The sequence below is a fragment of the Rhincodon typus genome, chromosome 42 (assembly GCF_021869965.1).
Source record: "Rhincodon typus isolate 14 chromosome 42, sRhiTyp1.1, whole genome shotgun sequence".
NCBI lineage: Eukaryota > Metazoa > Chordata > Chondrichthyes > Orectolobiformes > Rhincodontidae > Rhincodon > Rhincodon typus.
The window spans coordinates 5,578,932-5,595,515 of NC_063373.1; the positions used below are offsets into that span (position 1 = coordinate 5,578,932).

General features: G+C 45.3%; 1 protein-coding gene and 1 long non-coding RNA gene across 2 annotated transcripts in view; one reads left to right on the forward strand and one right to left on the reverse strand.

The window, feature by feature from the left end:
* The window catches only part of LOC109925654 (zinc finger protein 226-like), a gene marked incomplete at its 5' end in the record, with an annotated part of 9,445 nt that extends 2,433 nt beyond the window's left edge, over positions 1-7,012 (reverse strand). Inside the window, one exon of the mRNA XM_048619095.1 lies at positions 6,395-7,012. Coding sequence (XP_048475052.1) covers positions 6,395-7,012 — 618 coding nt within the window. The remainder of the gene's footprint in view (positions 1-6,394) is intronic.
* Positions 7,013-10,387: 3,375 nt separating this feature from the next.
* LOC125487457 lies at positions 10,388-14,835 on the forward strand. The gene is made up of 2 exons (XR_007265911.1): positions 10,388-10,491; positions 14,524-14,835. It is a non-coding gene; the product is annotated as an uncharacterized LOC125487457 (long non-coding RNA).
* Positions 14,836-16,584: the final 1,749 nt, after the last annotated feature.

A 16,584-nucleotide genomic window follows, 5' to 3' on the forward strand; every position in this document is an offset into this window, starting at 1 on the left:
GCCACGGTTTCCAGGAGCCACGGTTTCCAGGAGCCACGGTTTCCAGGGCAACCGGCTCGGGAGAGCGCGAGGAACTGCACGGGAATCTGCCCCTCCCCCTATCTCCTGGCAACGGCTGCTCCCGAGAGAGATCGAGCCCCGCCCACTAGCGGCAACTGCGCCTGCTCCGGGCAGCTGCTTACCCACATCATACACCCCCCACCAAACTGCGCCTCTTCCCTCCAAATTTGATTTTCATGCAGCACAGGATTTATTTTTTTTTGAGTTTCCCATTGACTGAAACTTCCTCTGCGCACCATCTGTCAGTAAAGCGATTTCCAGACCCTCCCCAGGATTTAGAGAGCTGTGGGACTCTGGAGCTGGAATTAGGGCCTGACCTGTTAGGGGTGAAATGGTGGGCATTTTATGCAACCTATTTAATGAGGTATTTCCAATGCAATTAATCCTGTCTAAGGTCAAATCTTTCTAATCTATTTACCACGGGTTGAAAAACAGAGGTGAAGCATTTATATTTGAAGGGAAATCACTCCATTTTTGACCGAGAATCAGCTCGGAATAATAATAAAACTAAGAACTGCGGAGGGTGAAGATCCGAAAGATAAACAGAAATTGCTGGAGAAACTCAGCAGGTCCACTGATGCTGCCAGACCTGCTGAATTTCTCCAGCAATTTCTGTGTTAGAAGAGTTGTTATCTTGGGACATTTGATTCAGCTCAGAGCTTAGCTTAGCTTAGAGAAAAAGATTTTGACTTTCTTTTCAAAATATTTCCTGAAATCAGGGTATTGATGACGTGCGTCACATTATTCAGAGTGAATTGATGTTCTGCTGAAGTAAGCAGTATTTACTATTGTTGGGATAGCAAGAACTGCAGATGCTGGAGTTAGAGATAACAAAGTGTGGAGCTGCAGGAACACAGCAGACCAGGCAGCATCAGAGGAGCAGGAAAGCTGAAGAAGGGTCCCGACCTGAAATGTCAGCTTTACTGTTGTTGGTGTATTTTTTTTTTAAATTCTCCATTAAAATCCAAAGATGTGCAGGTTAGGGTATACTGACCATGCTAAGTTGCCCATAGTATCCAGGGATGAGCCGGTGGATTGGCCATGGGAAGCATGGAGTTTAGGGATGGGGGATGTCGTGGTGGGATGCTCTTCAGAGGGTTGGTGTGGACTCAAAAGAGCTGAATGGCCTGCTTCCACACTGGGGATTTAATAATTAATTGTGTGCATTTATACCTACAACATGATATAGTGAGCAATATTGTTACACCTCACTGGGGTAGCACACTGGAAGTCAAAGAATCCAATTCCTGGAGATGTTTCAGAAGTTAAAGATTTTCAAAAGCGTGCAGAATCGCCCAATTTGCCTGTCTCTCAGAACCAGATTGACAGAAAGCACGGAGTAGTTTTCTCAACAACAATGCTACTTATTACAGACAAATAGACTAACTACAGGTAAAAATAACTATTAGCATACAGCTATACTCATTGAATATCTAACCTTCCTATAAACTTCCCCTCTATATATATATTATATATATATAATACACATACACACACACACACACACACAGAGACAGACAGACAAGTAAAAAAGGAAAGTGTTATCATCACAGAATCATCATAGAATCCCTACAGTGTGGAAACAGGCCCTTCGGCCCAACAAGTCCACACCGAACCTCAGAGCATCCCCCTATAACCCACCCAATCTACACCTCCCTGAACACTACAGGCAATTTAGCACGGCCAATCCACCTAGCCTGCACATCTTTGGACTGTGGGAGGAAACTGGAGCACCCGGAGGAAACCCACGCAGACACGAGGAGAATGTGCAAACTCCGCACAGACAGTTGCCTGAGGGTGGAATCAAACCCGGGTCCCTGGTGCTGTGAGGCTGCAGTGCTAACCACTGAGCCACCGTGTTATGGACAGAGGGAATGAATATAAAGGCAGTGCACATGGCCTTGCTCATAGGACCCACTGAACTGGTCCTTTCTGGCTTCTCAGGACATGCTGTTCCTCGATTGTCCTTACATACTTTTAAGAGTCATACAACACGGAAAGCGACCCTTCAGTCCAACTTGACTATACTGACCAGATTACCTAAATTAATCTCGTCCAAATTTGCCAGCATTTGACCCATATCCCTCTAAACCCTTCATATTGATGTACCCATCCAGCTGCCTTTTAAATGTTGTAATTGTACCATCCTCCACCACTTCCTCTGGCAACTCGTTCCATACACGTACCACGCTCTGTGTGAAAAAATTACCTCTCAGGTTCTTTTTAAATCTTTCCCCTTTCACCTTTTGAACCCTTCAGTTTTGGATGCCCCCACCCTAGGAAAAAGATCTTAGCTATTCACCCAATCCATGCCCCTGATGATTTTACAAACCTTTGGAAGGTCATCCCTCAGCTTTCAACGCTCCAGGGAAAACAGCCTCAGCCTATTCAACCTCTCCCTATAACTCATTTCCTCTAGTCCTGGCAAAATCCTTACAATGTTTTTCTGCACCCTCTCAAGTTTAACAACTTCTTTCCTATAGATGGGTGACCAGAACTGTACGCAGTATTCTAAACGTGGTCTGCACAGCCGCAACATGACATCCCAACTCCTATACTCAATGGACTGAACAATAGAGGTAACTTTTCTATGTGCAACTCCATTTTCAAGGAACTCTGCACCTGCACCCCTAGATCCCTTTGTTTAATAATATACCCCAGGGCCCTACCATTAATTGTATGAGCCTCATCAAAATGCAACACCTCGCATTTACCTAAATTAAACTCCATCTGCACAAGGCACCTTTGCACTCTGAGATAATCTTTGCTCGCTTGTAGAAGGTACAGGGTGGCTGGTTCACACTTATAAATCCTGTGACCCGTTCATTAAGGGCCACAGCATACAGCAATTACAAAGTCATCCAAGACAGAAACAGACCCTTTGGTCCAACCAGTCCATAATCCCAAATTAAACTAGTTTCACCTGCCCATTCTTGGCCCATTTTCATCCAAACATTTCTTATTCACGTACTTATCTATATGAGTTTTAAATGTAACTGCACTCGCATCCACCACTTCTGCTGGAAGTTCATTCCACACACAAACCTCTCTGGTGTAAAAAAATTGCCCCTAATGTCTTTTTAAAATCTTTCTCCTTCCACCATAAAAATATGTCCCCTAGCCTTGCAAACCCCACCATAGGGAAAATACACCTATCATTCACCTTATCTATACCCCTCATGATTTTATAAACCTCTAAGATCACCCCTCAACCTCCTGTGCTCCAGTGAAAAAAGTCCCAGTCTCTCCTTATAACTCAAACCTTCCATTCCTAGCAACATCCTGCTAAATCTCTTCTGAACCCCCTGCAGGTTAATAATATCCTTCCTATAACAGGGCAACCAGAACTGTACACAATACTCCAGAAGAGGCTTCAACAATGTCCTGTACAGCCTCAACATGACGACCAAACTCCTATACTCAAAGGTCTGAGTAATGAAGGTAAGTGTGCTAAAGTGCCTTCTTCACCACCCTGTCTTTATATGATGCAAACTTCAAAGAATTATGTACCTGAATACCTAGGTCTCTAAGTTCTCCAGCACTGCTGAGGGGAAGAAAACAAAACTGGCTATCTTCAGGCTCGAGATGCTTTTTTACTTCAGAGCAAAAGCAGTTCCTTCCTCTCCAGATGTCCGATAGTTTGTGTCAAGATGTTCCCAGTCCAAGTTACTCGGCACCCAATTACAAAGTTATTGGCAAGTGGAAGGCCTTTGTCAACAATAACTGGCCGCTACACCACTGAACAGCCAAAACTCCACTTGTACATACTCATTGGCTCATGCTTGTCTGCAGATTAGGCTTCCACTACTCATAGTCATAGAGGTCTACAGCACAGAAAAAGGCCCTTTGGCCCCGTGAATCTGGATTGGTCATAAACAATATTCTAATCCCATTTTGCAGCACTTGGCCATAGCCTTGGCATTGCAATTGCACACCTAAATGCTTTTCTTTAGAGCGGAGAAGACTTGGGGGGGGGGGGGGGGGAAAACACGATTGAGGTGTGTGAGATTGAGGGGTATAGACAGGGTGAGTAGGAAGCAGCTGTTCCCCTGGGTTGAGGAGTCAAATCACGAGATTTAGGGTAGCTTTAGGGTGAGGGGCAGGAGATTCAGAGGGGATTTGGGAAAAAACGTTTTCGCTCAGCGGGTGGTGGAAATCTGGAATGCACTACCTGGGATGGTCGTGGAGGCCGGAAACCTTACAACCTTTAAAAAATATTTGGATGAGCAATTCAAATATCATTACATTGAACGATATGGGACAAGTGCAGGAAATTAGCGCACTTTTAGTGGTAGTTACATTGGTCCAGGCTCGATGGGCTGGAGGGCCTTTTCTGCAGTGTGTGAATCTGTTCTTAAATGACATGAGGGTTTATTCCTCTATCACCCTTACAGGTAGTGAGTTCCAGATTCCATCACCCTCTGGGTGAGAACATTTTCCTCACATCCGTTCTGAACCTTCTATCCCTTACCTTAAATCCAAGCGCCCTGGTCATTGATCTCTCAACGAAGATCCTTCCTGTTTACCTTGTCTATGCCCCTCACAATTTTATATATCTCAATCACATCGCTCCAAGTCTCCTCTGTTCCAAGGAAAGGAACGCCAATCTATTGACATAACTGAAACTCTACAGCCCAGGCAACATGCTGGTCAATCTCCTCTGCGCCCCTCTCCAGGGCAATCGCATCCCACCCCCCGCTACAATGCGGATTCCAAAACTGTACACAACATTCTAGCAGTTTTGGTCTCCTCGTCTGTTGCTCTGTTAGTTGCTCTGGTTATGGAAGAAGGGGAACAAAGATTTGCCAGCTGATTCCTGGGATAGCAGGACAAACGTATGGAGAGAGACCTGGTCGGTTAGGACCACAATCACTGGTTTTTCAAAGAATGAGGGGGAAGATCTCAAAAAAAACCCTGCAAAATTCTATCAGGACCAGACAGCGTAAATGCAATAAAGGATGCCCCCGATGACCACAGAATCCAGAACCAGGGGTCATGGCATTAGTATATGAGGTAGGCCATTCACGTCTGAGATGAGGAGAAATTTCTTCACCCAGAGAGCGGATGGGCCTGTGGAATTCTCCGTCACAGAAAGCAATCGGGGCCAAAATGTTTTCAAGGAGGAGTTAGGTATAATTATAGGGTCATACAAACGGAAACAGGCACTTTGGTCCAACTGGTCCATGCCGACCCTAATCCCAAACTAAACTAGTTCGACCTGTATGCTCCTGGCCCTTATCCCTCCAAACATTTCTTATTCATGTACTTATCTAAATGTCGCTTAAACATTGTAACTGTACCCGCATCCACCACCTCCTCTGGAAGCTCATTCCACACACAAACCACAGTCTGTGTAAAAAAAAATTTGACCCCCATTTCTTTTTAAAGTCTTTCTCCTCTCACCTTAAAATCATGCCCCCTAGCCTTGAAATCGCGAGGCGTGTAGATCTGGGTGGCACCCGTACTACACCCCTCACGATTTTATAAACCTCTATAAAGGTCACCCCTCAACCTCCTACGCTCCAGTGAAAAAAGTCCCACTCTATGCTTATAACTCAAACCCTCTATTCCTGGCAACATCCTGGTAAATCTCTTCTGAACCCTCTCCAGCTTAGTAATATCCTTCCTATAACAGGGAGACCAGAACTGGATGCAGTGCTCCAGAAAAGGCCTCACCAACATCCCTGTACAACCTCAACATGACATTCCATCTCCTGTACTCAAAGGTCTGAGCAATGAAGGCAAGCATGCTAAATGCCTTAACCACCCTACCTGTGATGCAAACTTTTTTCTGAAGAAGGGTCTAGGCCCGAAACATCAGCCTTCCTGCTCCTCTGATGCTGCTTGGCCTGCTGTGTTCATCCAGCTCTACACCTTGTTATCTCAAAGAATTGTGTGCCTGAATCCCTAGGTCTCTCTGTTTACAACACTACTCAAGCCCCTACTTTTAATTGTGTAAGGCCTGTCCTTGTTTGTTAGTTCTTAGCATTAAAGGGTACGGGGGAGAAAGCAAGGGCAGGGGACTGAGTTGGATGATCAGCCATGATCATATTAAATAGCAGAAGAGGTTTGAAGGGCTGAATGGCCTGCTCCCACTCCTACATTCCACTTTTCTATTTCTGATTTGATAGCAAATTTGCAGCATTCACTGCTGTTCTTCCTGACTCTAAGCACAGTTGGAATAATGTTTCTGTTCTAAGTCTAGGAGCTCTGAACCATTGAGAACAGTGACTGAGACACATTTCTTACACACCTCTCGATTAATCCACATCTTCAGTCCTGGATGTGAACAGCGGCAGCAACGACAGCAGAATCCAAACCCCTGCAATCAGTCGTGATCTACCTGGTGTCTCAGAAGATGGGAGGAGCGAGTGTATCCCTTCCCACACACGGGGCAGGTGAATGGTCTCTCCCCGGTGTGAACCCGCTGGTGTGCCTGCAGGGTGAATGCCCGAGTGAATCCCTTTCCGCACTCGGAGCAGGTGAAGGGCTTTTCCGCCGTGTGAACCTGCTGGTGCTGCAGCAGGGTGAACGACCCCGTGAACCCCTTCCCACAGACCGAGCAGACGAACGGTCTCTCGCCGGTGTGAGCGCGCTGGTGTTTCAGCAGGTTGGACGAACAGGTGAATCCCTTCCCACACGCAGAGCAGGTAAACGGCCTCTCCCCGGTGTGAATGCGCTGGTGTTTCTGCAGGTCACTGCTGCTTTTAAAGCTCTTCTCACAGTCAGGACACTTAAACGTCCTCACGTCGGAGTGGACGAGCTGGTGTCTCAGCAGGTTGGATAAGCGGGAAAATCCCGTCCCACACTCGTTGCAGGTGAACGGTCTCTCCCCGGTGTGAGCCCGCTGATGAATTCCCAACTCAGACGGATAATTGAATCCCTTCCCACAGAATCCACATTTCCAGGGTTTCTCTGTGGTGTGGCTGTCCTCGTGTCTCTCCAGGTTGGATGATCAATTGAAGCCACCTTCACATTCAGAACATTTTATGGTTCCTCCCCGCTGTGAGCGATGTGATGTTTCTCAGGCCATGTAATAGTCTTTTTCACGGTCAGTGCACTGAAACATGATCGCTCAGGCGTGTGCACATTGGTGCTGTTCCAGGCACACTGATGTTTGAAATCTTCCCACTGACAGAACAAACATTTCTCCTTCTACATTCAATGGCCGATGATCTTCAGCATCTGTTGAATTGAGTGAATCAGTCAGATGCTTGTGATGTTTGGTTTCCATTTCCTGTTCGCAAATAATTTCATTCCAATCCTCTGTAAAAGGAGTTGAGTGTCAGCATCATGATCATTGCAGGAAAGAAATTCACAACAGGACATTACAGTTTCTACAGAACATACTTTCCTTTCTCTAGTTTTCTGTAAGGTCATTCAGTTGAACTAAAAGACAGAAACTTCAGAATAAAGTCCCAACATAAACAAAGGCAACCTTTCTAACTAAATTCACTTCTGGTCTCCATGCTAGAGGAACGATGTTGTGAAACTTGACAGGGTTCAGAAAACGTGTTGCCGGGGTTGGAGGGTTTGAGCTGTAGGGAGAGGCTGAATAGGCTGGGGCATGGATAGGGTGAATAGCCCAGGTCTTTTTCCCAGGATAGGGGAGTCTAAAAGAAGAGGGTATAGGTTGATGTGAGAGGGGGAAGATTTAAAAGGGTCCTGAGAGACAACTTTTTCAAGCAGAGGGTAGTGCATGTACGGAACAAGCTGCTAGAGGAAGTGTTGGAGACTGGTACAATTACAACATTTTAAAGGCACCTGGATGCGTACGTGAATAGGAAGGGTTTAGAGGGAAATGGGCCAAATGTTGACAAATGGGACGAGATCAATTCGGGATATCTGGTCGGCATGGACGAGTTGGACTGAACGGTCCGTTTCTATGCTGTACACCTCTATGACTATATTAAACACCATGTTACTCCCAGTGTTGACAGGAACTCTATCATAATGAGGTCAGCACTGATTGCGGAAGGTGTCAAACATGTGATCCCTTGCCAGGATAACCCACGGTCAGAAATCACATGACACCAGGTTAGAGTCCAACAGGTTTATTTGAAATCACAAGTGTCTGGAGTGCTGGTCCTTCACCTGATGAAGGGGCAGTGCTCCGGACACTTGTGATTTCAAATAAACCTGTTAGACTATAACCTGGTGTCATGTGACTTCTGACCGTATCCACCTCCACATCAGGATAACCCAGGCAATGGCAAGATTATGGAAGCAGAAACCGTCAGATTAGCTACGATCTTAACGAATTGCGAACCGGGATCGATGGGGCAAATGGACTGTTTTTGCAGCTATTTCATTTTTACACTCAGAATGGCTGTCCCCACTCACCCCATCCTGCTGCTATAACCCACAAAGCAGCCTGGTCACCTAAGTTGTACAAATCAGTGTTGTAAGCAAGCGCATGCCAGTAGAAAAGCAACGGAAGCATCTTCCCAACATCCACTTTGTCCAGGTCTTCAGTATTCTGAAAGTTTCAATTTGATCCCCCTCATCCGTCTAAACTCCAATGAGTATAGTCCCAGCATCCTCAAACGTTCCTCATATGTTAAGCTTTCCATTCCTGGGACCATTCGCGTGAACCTCCTCTGAACCCGCTCCAGGGCCAGTACATCCTTCCTGAGATATGGGGCCCAAAACTGCACACAATACTCCAAATGTGGCCTGACCAGAGCCTTATAAAGCATCAGTAGTACATCCCTGCTTTTATATTCAAGTCCTCTCAAAATAAATGCCAACATTGCATTTGCCTTCCTGACTACTGACTCATCCTGCAAGTTTACCTTAAGAGAATCCTGGACTAGAACTCCCAAGACTCTCTGCACTTCAGAATTCTGAATTTTCTCCCCATTTAGAAAATAGTCTATGCTTTTATTCTTCTCACCAAAGTGCATGACCTCACACTTTCCCACATTGTACTCTATCTGCCACTTCTTTGCCCACTCTCCTAATCTGTCCAAGTCCTTCTGCAGCCTCGCCACCTCCTCAATACTACCTGTCCTTGCACCTATCTTTCTATCATCTGCAAACTTAGCCAGAATGCCCACAGTTCCTTCATCTAGATCATTAATGTACAAAGTGAGAAGTTGTGGTCCCAGCAACGACCCTTGCGGAACACCACTTGTCACTGGCTGCAATCCTGAGAAAGACCCCTTTATCCCTACTCTCTGCTTTCTGCCAGACAGCCAATCTTCTATCCATGCTGGCACATTGCCTCTAACACCATGGGCCCTCATCTTACTCAAGTCAGAGATGTACAGCACAGAAACAGACCCTTCAGTCCAACTCCTCCATGCCGACCAGGTATCCTAAATTAATCTAGTCCCATTCGCCAGTATTTGGCCCAAATCTCCCTAAACCTTTCATATTCATGTACCCATCCAGTTGCCTGTTAAGTGTTGTAATTGTACCAACCTCCACCACATCCTCTGGGAGCACATTCCATACATGCACCACCCTCTGTGTGAAAAAGCTGCCCCTCTCACCTTAAACCTATGCCCTCTTGTTTCGGACTCCTTTATCCTGGGAAAAAGACCTTGGCTATTCACCCTAACCGTGCCCTTCACAATTTTATAAACTGTAATAAGTTCATCTCCTCAGTCTCTGACATTCCAGGGATAATAGCCCCAGCCTATTCAGCCTCTCCCTATAGCTCAGACTCTCCAGCCCAGAAACATCCTTGTAAATCTTTTGTGAACTCTTTCACGTTTAACAACATCTTTCCTATGGCAGGGAGTCAGAATTGAATGCAGTATTCCAAAAGTGGCCCAAATAAATGTCCTGTACAGCTGCAACATGACCTCCCAACTCCTATATTCAGTGCACTGACCAACAAAGGCAAGTGTACCAAATGCCTTCTTCCCTACCCTGTCTGCCTATGACTCCACTTTCAAGGAACTATGAACCTACACCCCAAGGTCTATTTGTTCAGTAACACTCCCCCAGGAGTGTTACCATTAAGTGTATAAGTCCTGCCCTGACTTGCTCTTCCAAAATGCAGCACCTTACGTTTATCTAAATTAAATTCCATCTGCCACTCCTTGACTCACTGGCCCATCTAATCTTGTTTTACAGTTGCGTGGGGCTGAAAGTGCCTCCAAACATTATGATGCAACTCCTTCAAGTCACCATACATGGGCCTGAAAAATACATGGCCCATGGACTCCTCCAGGATGCAAACGTCAGCTGCAACCAGGGGAATAAATGAAGCTGCGAATGAGCCAGTCATTGTCCTAGGCGCTAGGACCCAGTGGTGCAAATCAGGCGCCTCGGCTCCGCCCCCGTTACGTCACACAGGCATTCACGCATGCGCACAGCTCCCCGCGGATCCAAGATGGCGGCCGTTCAGCGGGAGCTGATCCCGGGAAAAGGCCCATGGTCACAAACGCGGGACTTTCAGGTCGTCAAACGAAGCTAGAGGTATTTAGTAAGTGTTTATAAACCCCTCCCGTCCATCCGTCGACTCCAGCGCTCCCTCCCCGATCCCGCATTCTCACCGCCTGCAGAGGAGCAAAAACGCGATGTCTGTTCGTTGTTGTCACCATCTCTGCGCATGCTCCAGACACTGGGTGGGACTACGCTTGCGTACTGCTCGCCTATCGCCTGGATAGGGGACAGTCACCACCGCGGGGGATGGTGGGTAAAGACCCTGCCATTAGTGTATTTTTTTGCCATGAAGTTGAAAGTAAGGCAGAGGTGGTAATTAGACAGTGAACTTTTATCGGAATACTGGCAGCGTAACGGACAATGAAGGGCACGAGCTCCTAAAGTGTTTCCATGAGAATATTCTGCAACATATTTTCTTCATCAAGGGGATTTGGGCTTTGCTGGCTGGGCCAGTATTTATTGCATATCCCCAGTTATCCATACGAAGGTGGTATTGAGCTGCCTTCTTGAATTGCTGCAGTCCACTTGGTGTAGGGACACCCACAATGATGTTCGGGAATGGGTTCCAGGATTTTGACTCAAAAATATGTTTTCAGTAATACAGCAAAGGAGGCACTACTGAAACTCGTTTTTGGAAATGAGATGGGCCAAGTGTCATTCAGTGAGCATTTAAAGGATTGTGATTGTTGTATCATAAGATTTAGGCTGACGAAGAGGATACGGAACAATCCAGAGAACAAACAATTAACTGGGAAAAGCCAACTTTAATGGGGTAAAGATAGACTGGGTTACAAAAACATAAGTTGCTGGAAAAGCTCATCAGGTCTGGCAGCATCTGTGGAGAGAAATCAGAGTTAATGTTTTGGGTCCAGGCTGATTGTTATCCACTCCTTTGTCCGTCCAACTGTTATCCTCTCTCTTTTGTTTCTATGTCCGCCTATCATTTGCTCCTTAACCCCTTCCCCTACCCTATCTTCTGCATAAAAAACAGCTTTTTCCTAGCTACCATCAGTTCTGAGGAAGAGTCACCAGACTCATAACGTTAACTCTGATTTCTCTCCACCAGATCTACTGAGCTTTTCCAGCAATTTCTGTATTTGTTTCTAATTTCCTGTTTCGCAGTTCTTTTAGTTTTTATTTAGACTGGAATTACAGATTGGCAAGAAAATTTGCAGTTGAATAATTGCTTATCTTTTCAGAAGAGGAATTTTTGACACAGTCAAGTCAAGAAAGGTTGGGTAAATGAATCCAGAGCTCCCTGGATGACAAAAATAATTTTCAAAAATTAAGATAAAGGAGAAAAAGAGCTCTTTTGCCAGATGTCAGATAGAAAACATATTTGAGAACAAGGCTGAATAAAGAAATTTCAGTGGTGAAGTGAGAAAACAAAGAAAAATAAACATTGTGTATGAAAAGAGACTAGCAGTCTACATCGAGGGGATTCTATGTTCTAAGATTCCCGTAGAAAATGTAAGTTCTCTATGGGCATATAATCAGTAGATGTGTGGTGAAGGAGCAGTAGGTCCCAATTAGGGACCTAAAAGGGGATTTAATAGGATGTAGCTGAGGTATTAAATTAACATTTTGAAACTGCATTTACTAAAAAACAAATTGTTACGCAGAGCATGGTGCGTGATGCATGATGCAATAGTTCAGGCACTTCTCTGTCTGTAGACCAATCCAGTCAGTCCCATTCCCCCTCCAAATCCTATTTTATTTTCCTGAGCGAACCTGTTCAAAGAGATTATTACACCCCTGTAGAGATGGGACTTGAACCCCCGCCTCTTGGCTCAGACGTAGGGACACTAACATTGCACCACAAAAGCACCCCCCTCAATAACCTCCTGATTTACTTTTATTAATTCACAAGATGTATTGTCAATTGCTAATTTCCCAGAGGAGCATTAAGAGTCAACCACATTGCTGTGAGTCTAGAGTCACATATAGTTGAGATAAGGACATAAGCAAACCAATGGTTCATTCCCAACACTTTCAAAGTTATCATTAGACTTTTAATTCCAAACTCCAATTCCACCATCTGCCATGGCAGGATTTAAACCTGGTTATTCATACCGTTACCCAGGTCTCTGGCTTAATCGTCTGGTGATAATACCATTAGGCCATCACCACCTGCCTACGTTTTTCAAGCATCCTGTTCAGAGATGTTATTACACAGTTCTGGAGCAGGTAGGACTTGAACCAGGCCTCCTGGTCAGAGATAAGGAAACCACACTGCACCGGAAGAGTTCCTTCTATACCCTCCTATCCCTGCAAGTTTATTTACATCAGCTGTTCATCACAATTTCCTTTTGGAATTATTACCACTGTTCCTGCAGGGAGAGAGTCCCAGATTATGATAATTCACTGCCTAAATAAAGTTCTTACTCAGATCCCAATGTATTTCTAATGAAATAATACGTTCTGGCATATTACATCCATTTTTAGTCCAGTTATCGTTAGATTAGAGGACAGAATAGATTAAGTAACAAAAAAGTAAGGGAACAAAAAGCAAAGGCTACAAATTGGTTGCAGCAAGGAAACAAAACGTTGGTCCTAGGGAAGCGTTAATGGGAGAATAAAGCAAGAAAAGGCTCTCCAATTCTGCTCCAAACAACAGTTCCATTGGACTTGAAGCAATCTGTTTCTTTCTGTACAGATAGTGCTGCATTTTCTCAGCACCATTGCCACAGAAGGCTGTGGAGACCAAGTCGTTGTGTGTATTTCCGATAGAGATAAATTAGTTCTTGATTAGGAAGGGGATTGAGGGTTATGGGGAGAAGGCTGGAGCATGGGGTTGAGAACCATCAGTCACGATCTAATGGCTAAGCAGTACTGCTGGGCTGAATGGCCTAATTCTGCTCCTGTATCTTATGATTTTGTTTTACCCGGGCAGGGAGGGTGGGAAGGTATGGAGTGTGAAAGGAGGAGAGACCACAAACCCCGGATAAGAAGCTGGAGATCCCAGTTTGCAGCTCTCGGGCTTTTGCCTGGGAAAAAGACCCTGGTTAATGGGTGCCATCTTGGTTGGGCACTCAGCAGCATGCCCCCACACTGAAAATAAGTGGAGCTTTAGGGTCCTGTGACCAGGAGAGAACTTTACTGTCTCATTAATTTCATTTTGCATAGAGGAGCTGGTGAGTAGCCTGGGTGAGATGATAGAGTCGGATAGATAGATTTCAACCATTCACTGACTTGTTTCTCAGGGCGATGGAGTGACCAATCAGGAGTTCACAGAATCCCTACATTGTGGAAATAGGCCATTTGGCCTATTGAGTCTGCACAGATCCTTTGAAAAAGCATCCCACCCAGATCCAACGCCCCACCCCATCCCTGTCACCCTGCATTTTCCCATGGGCTAACCCATTATCCCTGGGCACTACGGGGCAATTTAGCCTGGCCAATCTGCCCAACCTACACATCTTTGGACCATGGGAGGAAAGCCATGCAGATATGGGGAGAATGTGCAAACTCCATGCAAACAATCGCTCAGGGATGGAATTGAACTTGGGTCCCTGGTGCTATGAGGCAGTTGTGTTAACCACTAAGTCATCATGGTGCCTCAGTTAACCTGCTGAGTTTAAAATCTAAATGTAGTCTAGGAGTTAACTGCCAATCGTCACTAGATGCAGCATTCAACATGACAATGCCTCTCCTAATCAGAGTCCCCTTGTCAATCAATCAGCACTGACACCTCATAGAGTCTGAATGTCGGTTTTCCTCCTCATGGAATTCTTGCAAATTGTCCGGTAATTGCAAGACAAAAGCCTTTGACAAAATCTGTCAGTTTTCAGCTACACTCAAGTTTTGATCTACCAAATGACTATTTATATATAAAATCCCACTCTTTTGCACATATATCTCTGATCACTATCTAACCCTGTCTGCCTATTTCGCTCCTCCAGTGTCTTGTGTAGGTCCAGACAGGCTCCCTTCCCTGATGGACAAGAGTGAACAAGTTTTGGGCTTTTACGACAATGCAGCAGCTTTAGCGGTCACGTTTAGTTCATGGAAAGCCCCCAAATTCATTCATCTCAATTTCACAACCTACATTTGTGTTTTTCTCAGGGTTACTTCCTTCCTGTCTGTTTCAAATAAGTTTCACCAGGCAAAGATCTGACAGAGTTGCCCAGTTTTGATCAGCCCGAATGTCATCGGATTTTGAACACGGAAGGAGAAAGCACCATTCAGTTAGGGGAGAAACCCTACACGTGTTCTGTGTGCGGGCAAGGCTTCAGCTGATCATCGGGCCTGAAGAATCACAATTGCAGTCGCACTCGGGAGAAACTATGGAAATGTGGGCACTGTGAGGAAGGATTCAGATCTCCATCGGAGCTTACATTTTGGTAGGAGTAACAGTAAAAAAGATTATTACTTGAATGGTAAAAAGTTGCAGTATGCTGCTATGCAGAGGGACCTGGGTGTCCTTGTGCATGAATCACAGAAGGTAGGTCTGCAGGTACAACAAGTAATTAGGAAGGCAAATGGAATTTTGTCCTTCATTGCTAAAGGGATTGAAATTAAAAGCAGAGAGGTTATGTTGCAGCTGTACCAGGTGCTGGTGAGGCCACACCTGGAGTACTGTGTGCAGTTTTGGTCTCCTTACTTGAGAAAGGATGTATTGGCACTGGAGGGGTTACAAAGGAGGTTCACGAGGTTGATTCCGGAGTTGAGGGGGTTGGCTTATGAGGAGAGACTGAGTAAATTGGGATTATATTCATTGGAATTCAGAAGATTGAGGGGGGATCTTATAGAAACATATAAAATTATGAAGGGAATAGATAAGATAGAAGTAGAGAGGATGTTTCCACTGGCAGGTGAAGCTAGGACAAGAGGGCATTGCCTCAAGATTAGAGGGAGCAGATTTAGGACTGAATTGAGAAGGAATTTCTTCACCCAGAGGGTTGTTAATCTATGGAATTTCTTGCCCAGTGAAGTAGTTGACGCTACTTCAGTAAACGTTTTTTAAAAAAAAGGTAGATTTTTTTTGAACAATAAAGGAATTAAGGGATACGGTGAGAACGCGGGTAAGTGGATCTGAGTCCACGAAAGGATCAGCCATGATCTTATTGAATGGCGGAGCAGGTTCGAAGGGCCAGACGGCCTACTCCTGCTCCTATTTCTTATGTTCTTACGTTCTTAAAGTTCACCAACACAGTCACATAGGGGAGAGACCATTCACCTCCTCCAAGTGTGGAAAGGGATTCACTCGGTCATTCACCATGATGTCCCGTCATCGTGTTCGCACTGAGGAGAGACTTGTTAAATGTCCAGACTGTGGCAAGTGCTTTAAAAATTCAGGCAATCTAATGTGCCATCAACGAGTTTACTCTGACGAGAGACCATGTGAATGTTCAGTTTGTGTGAAATGTTTTAAGAGTCCCAACAATCTAATGTCCCATCGACGTGTTCACCTGGATGAGAGACATTTCAAATGTTCAGTGTGTGGAAAGTGCTCTAAAAGTTCTGGGGAACTGAAGTACCATCAACGTGTTCACAGTCAAGAGTGCCTTTTTAAATACTTGGACACTGGGAAGTGTTACAAACATTCTGGGGAACTTAAATATCATCAGCTTGTTCACACCTATGAGAGACCTTTTAAATGCTCAGACTGTGGGAAGTGCTTATAAAAGCTCTGGGGAACTGATGCGCCATCCACGGGTTCACACTGATGAGGGGCCTTTTATGTGTACAGACCGTGGAAAGCATTTTAAGAGTTCTGGGGAACTGATGTCCCACCAATGCATTCACACAGACGAGAGACCATTTGGTTGCTCTAAGGGTGGGGCCCGTTTCAGGCGATCATCTCAAGTCTTCGTCCGCCAGTGAGTTCACACTGGAGAGAGAAAAATTCATCTGCTGCGAGTGCGGGAAGGGATTCATTCAGTCATCCAACCTACTGAGCCACCAGCTAGTTCACAAGTAGTCACAGTGATTGGGTTTTGCTGTTAGTCACATCCAGGTCCCAACAACGTTCAATTAGAAGTGGCTCAATTACTCATGGAATATGAGCAGCACTGGCTGGGCCAGCATTTATTGCCCATCTCTAGTTGGCCTTGAGATGGTGCTAGTGAGCTATCTTCTGCTACAATTTGTGTAGGGAAACTCACAGTGCCATTAGGGAGGGAG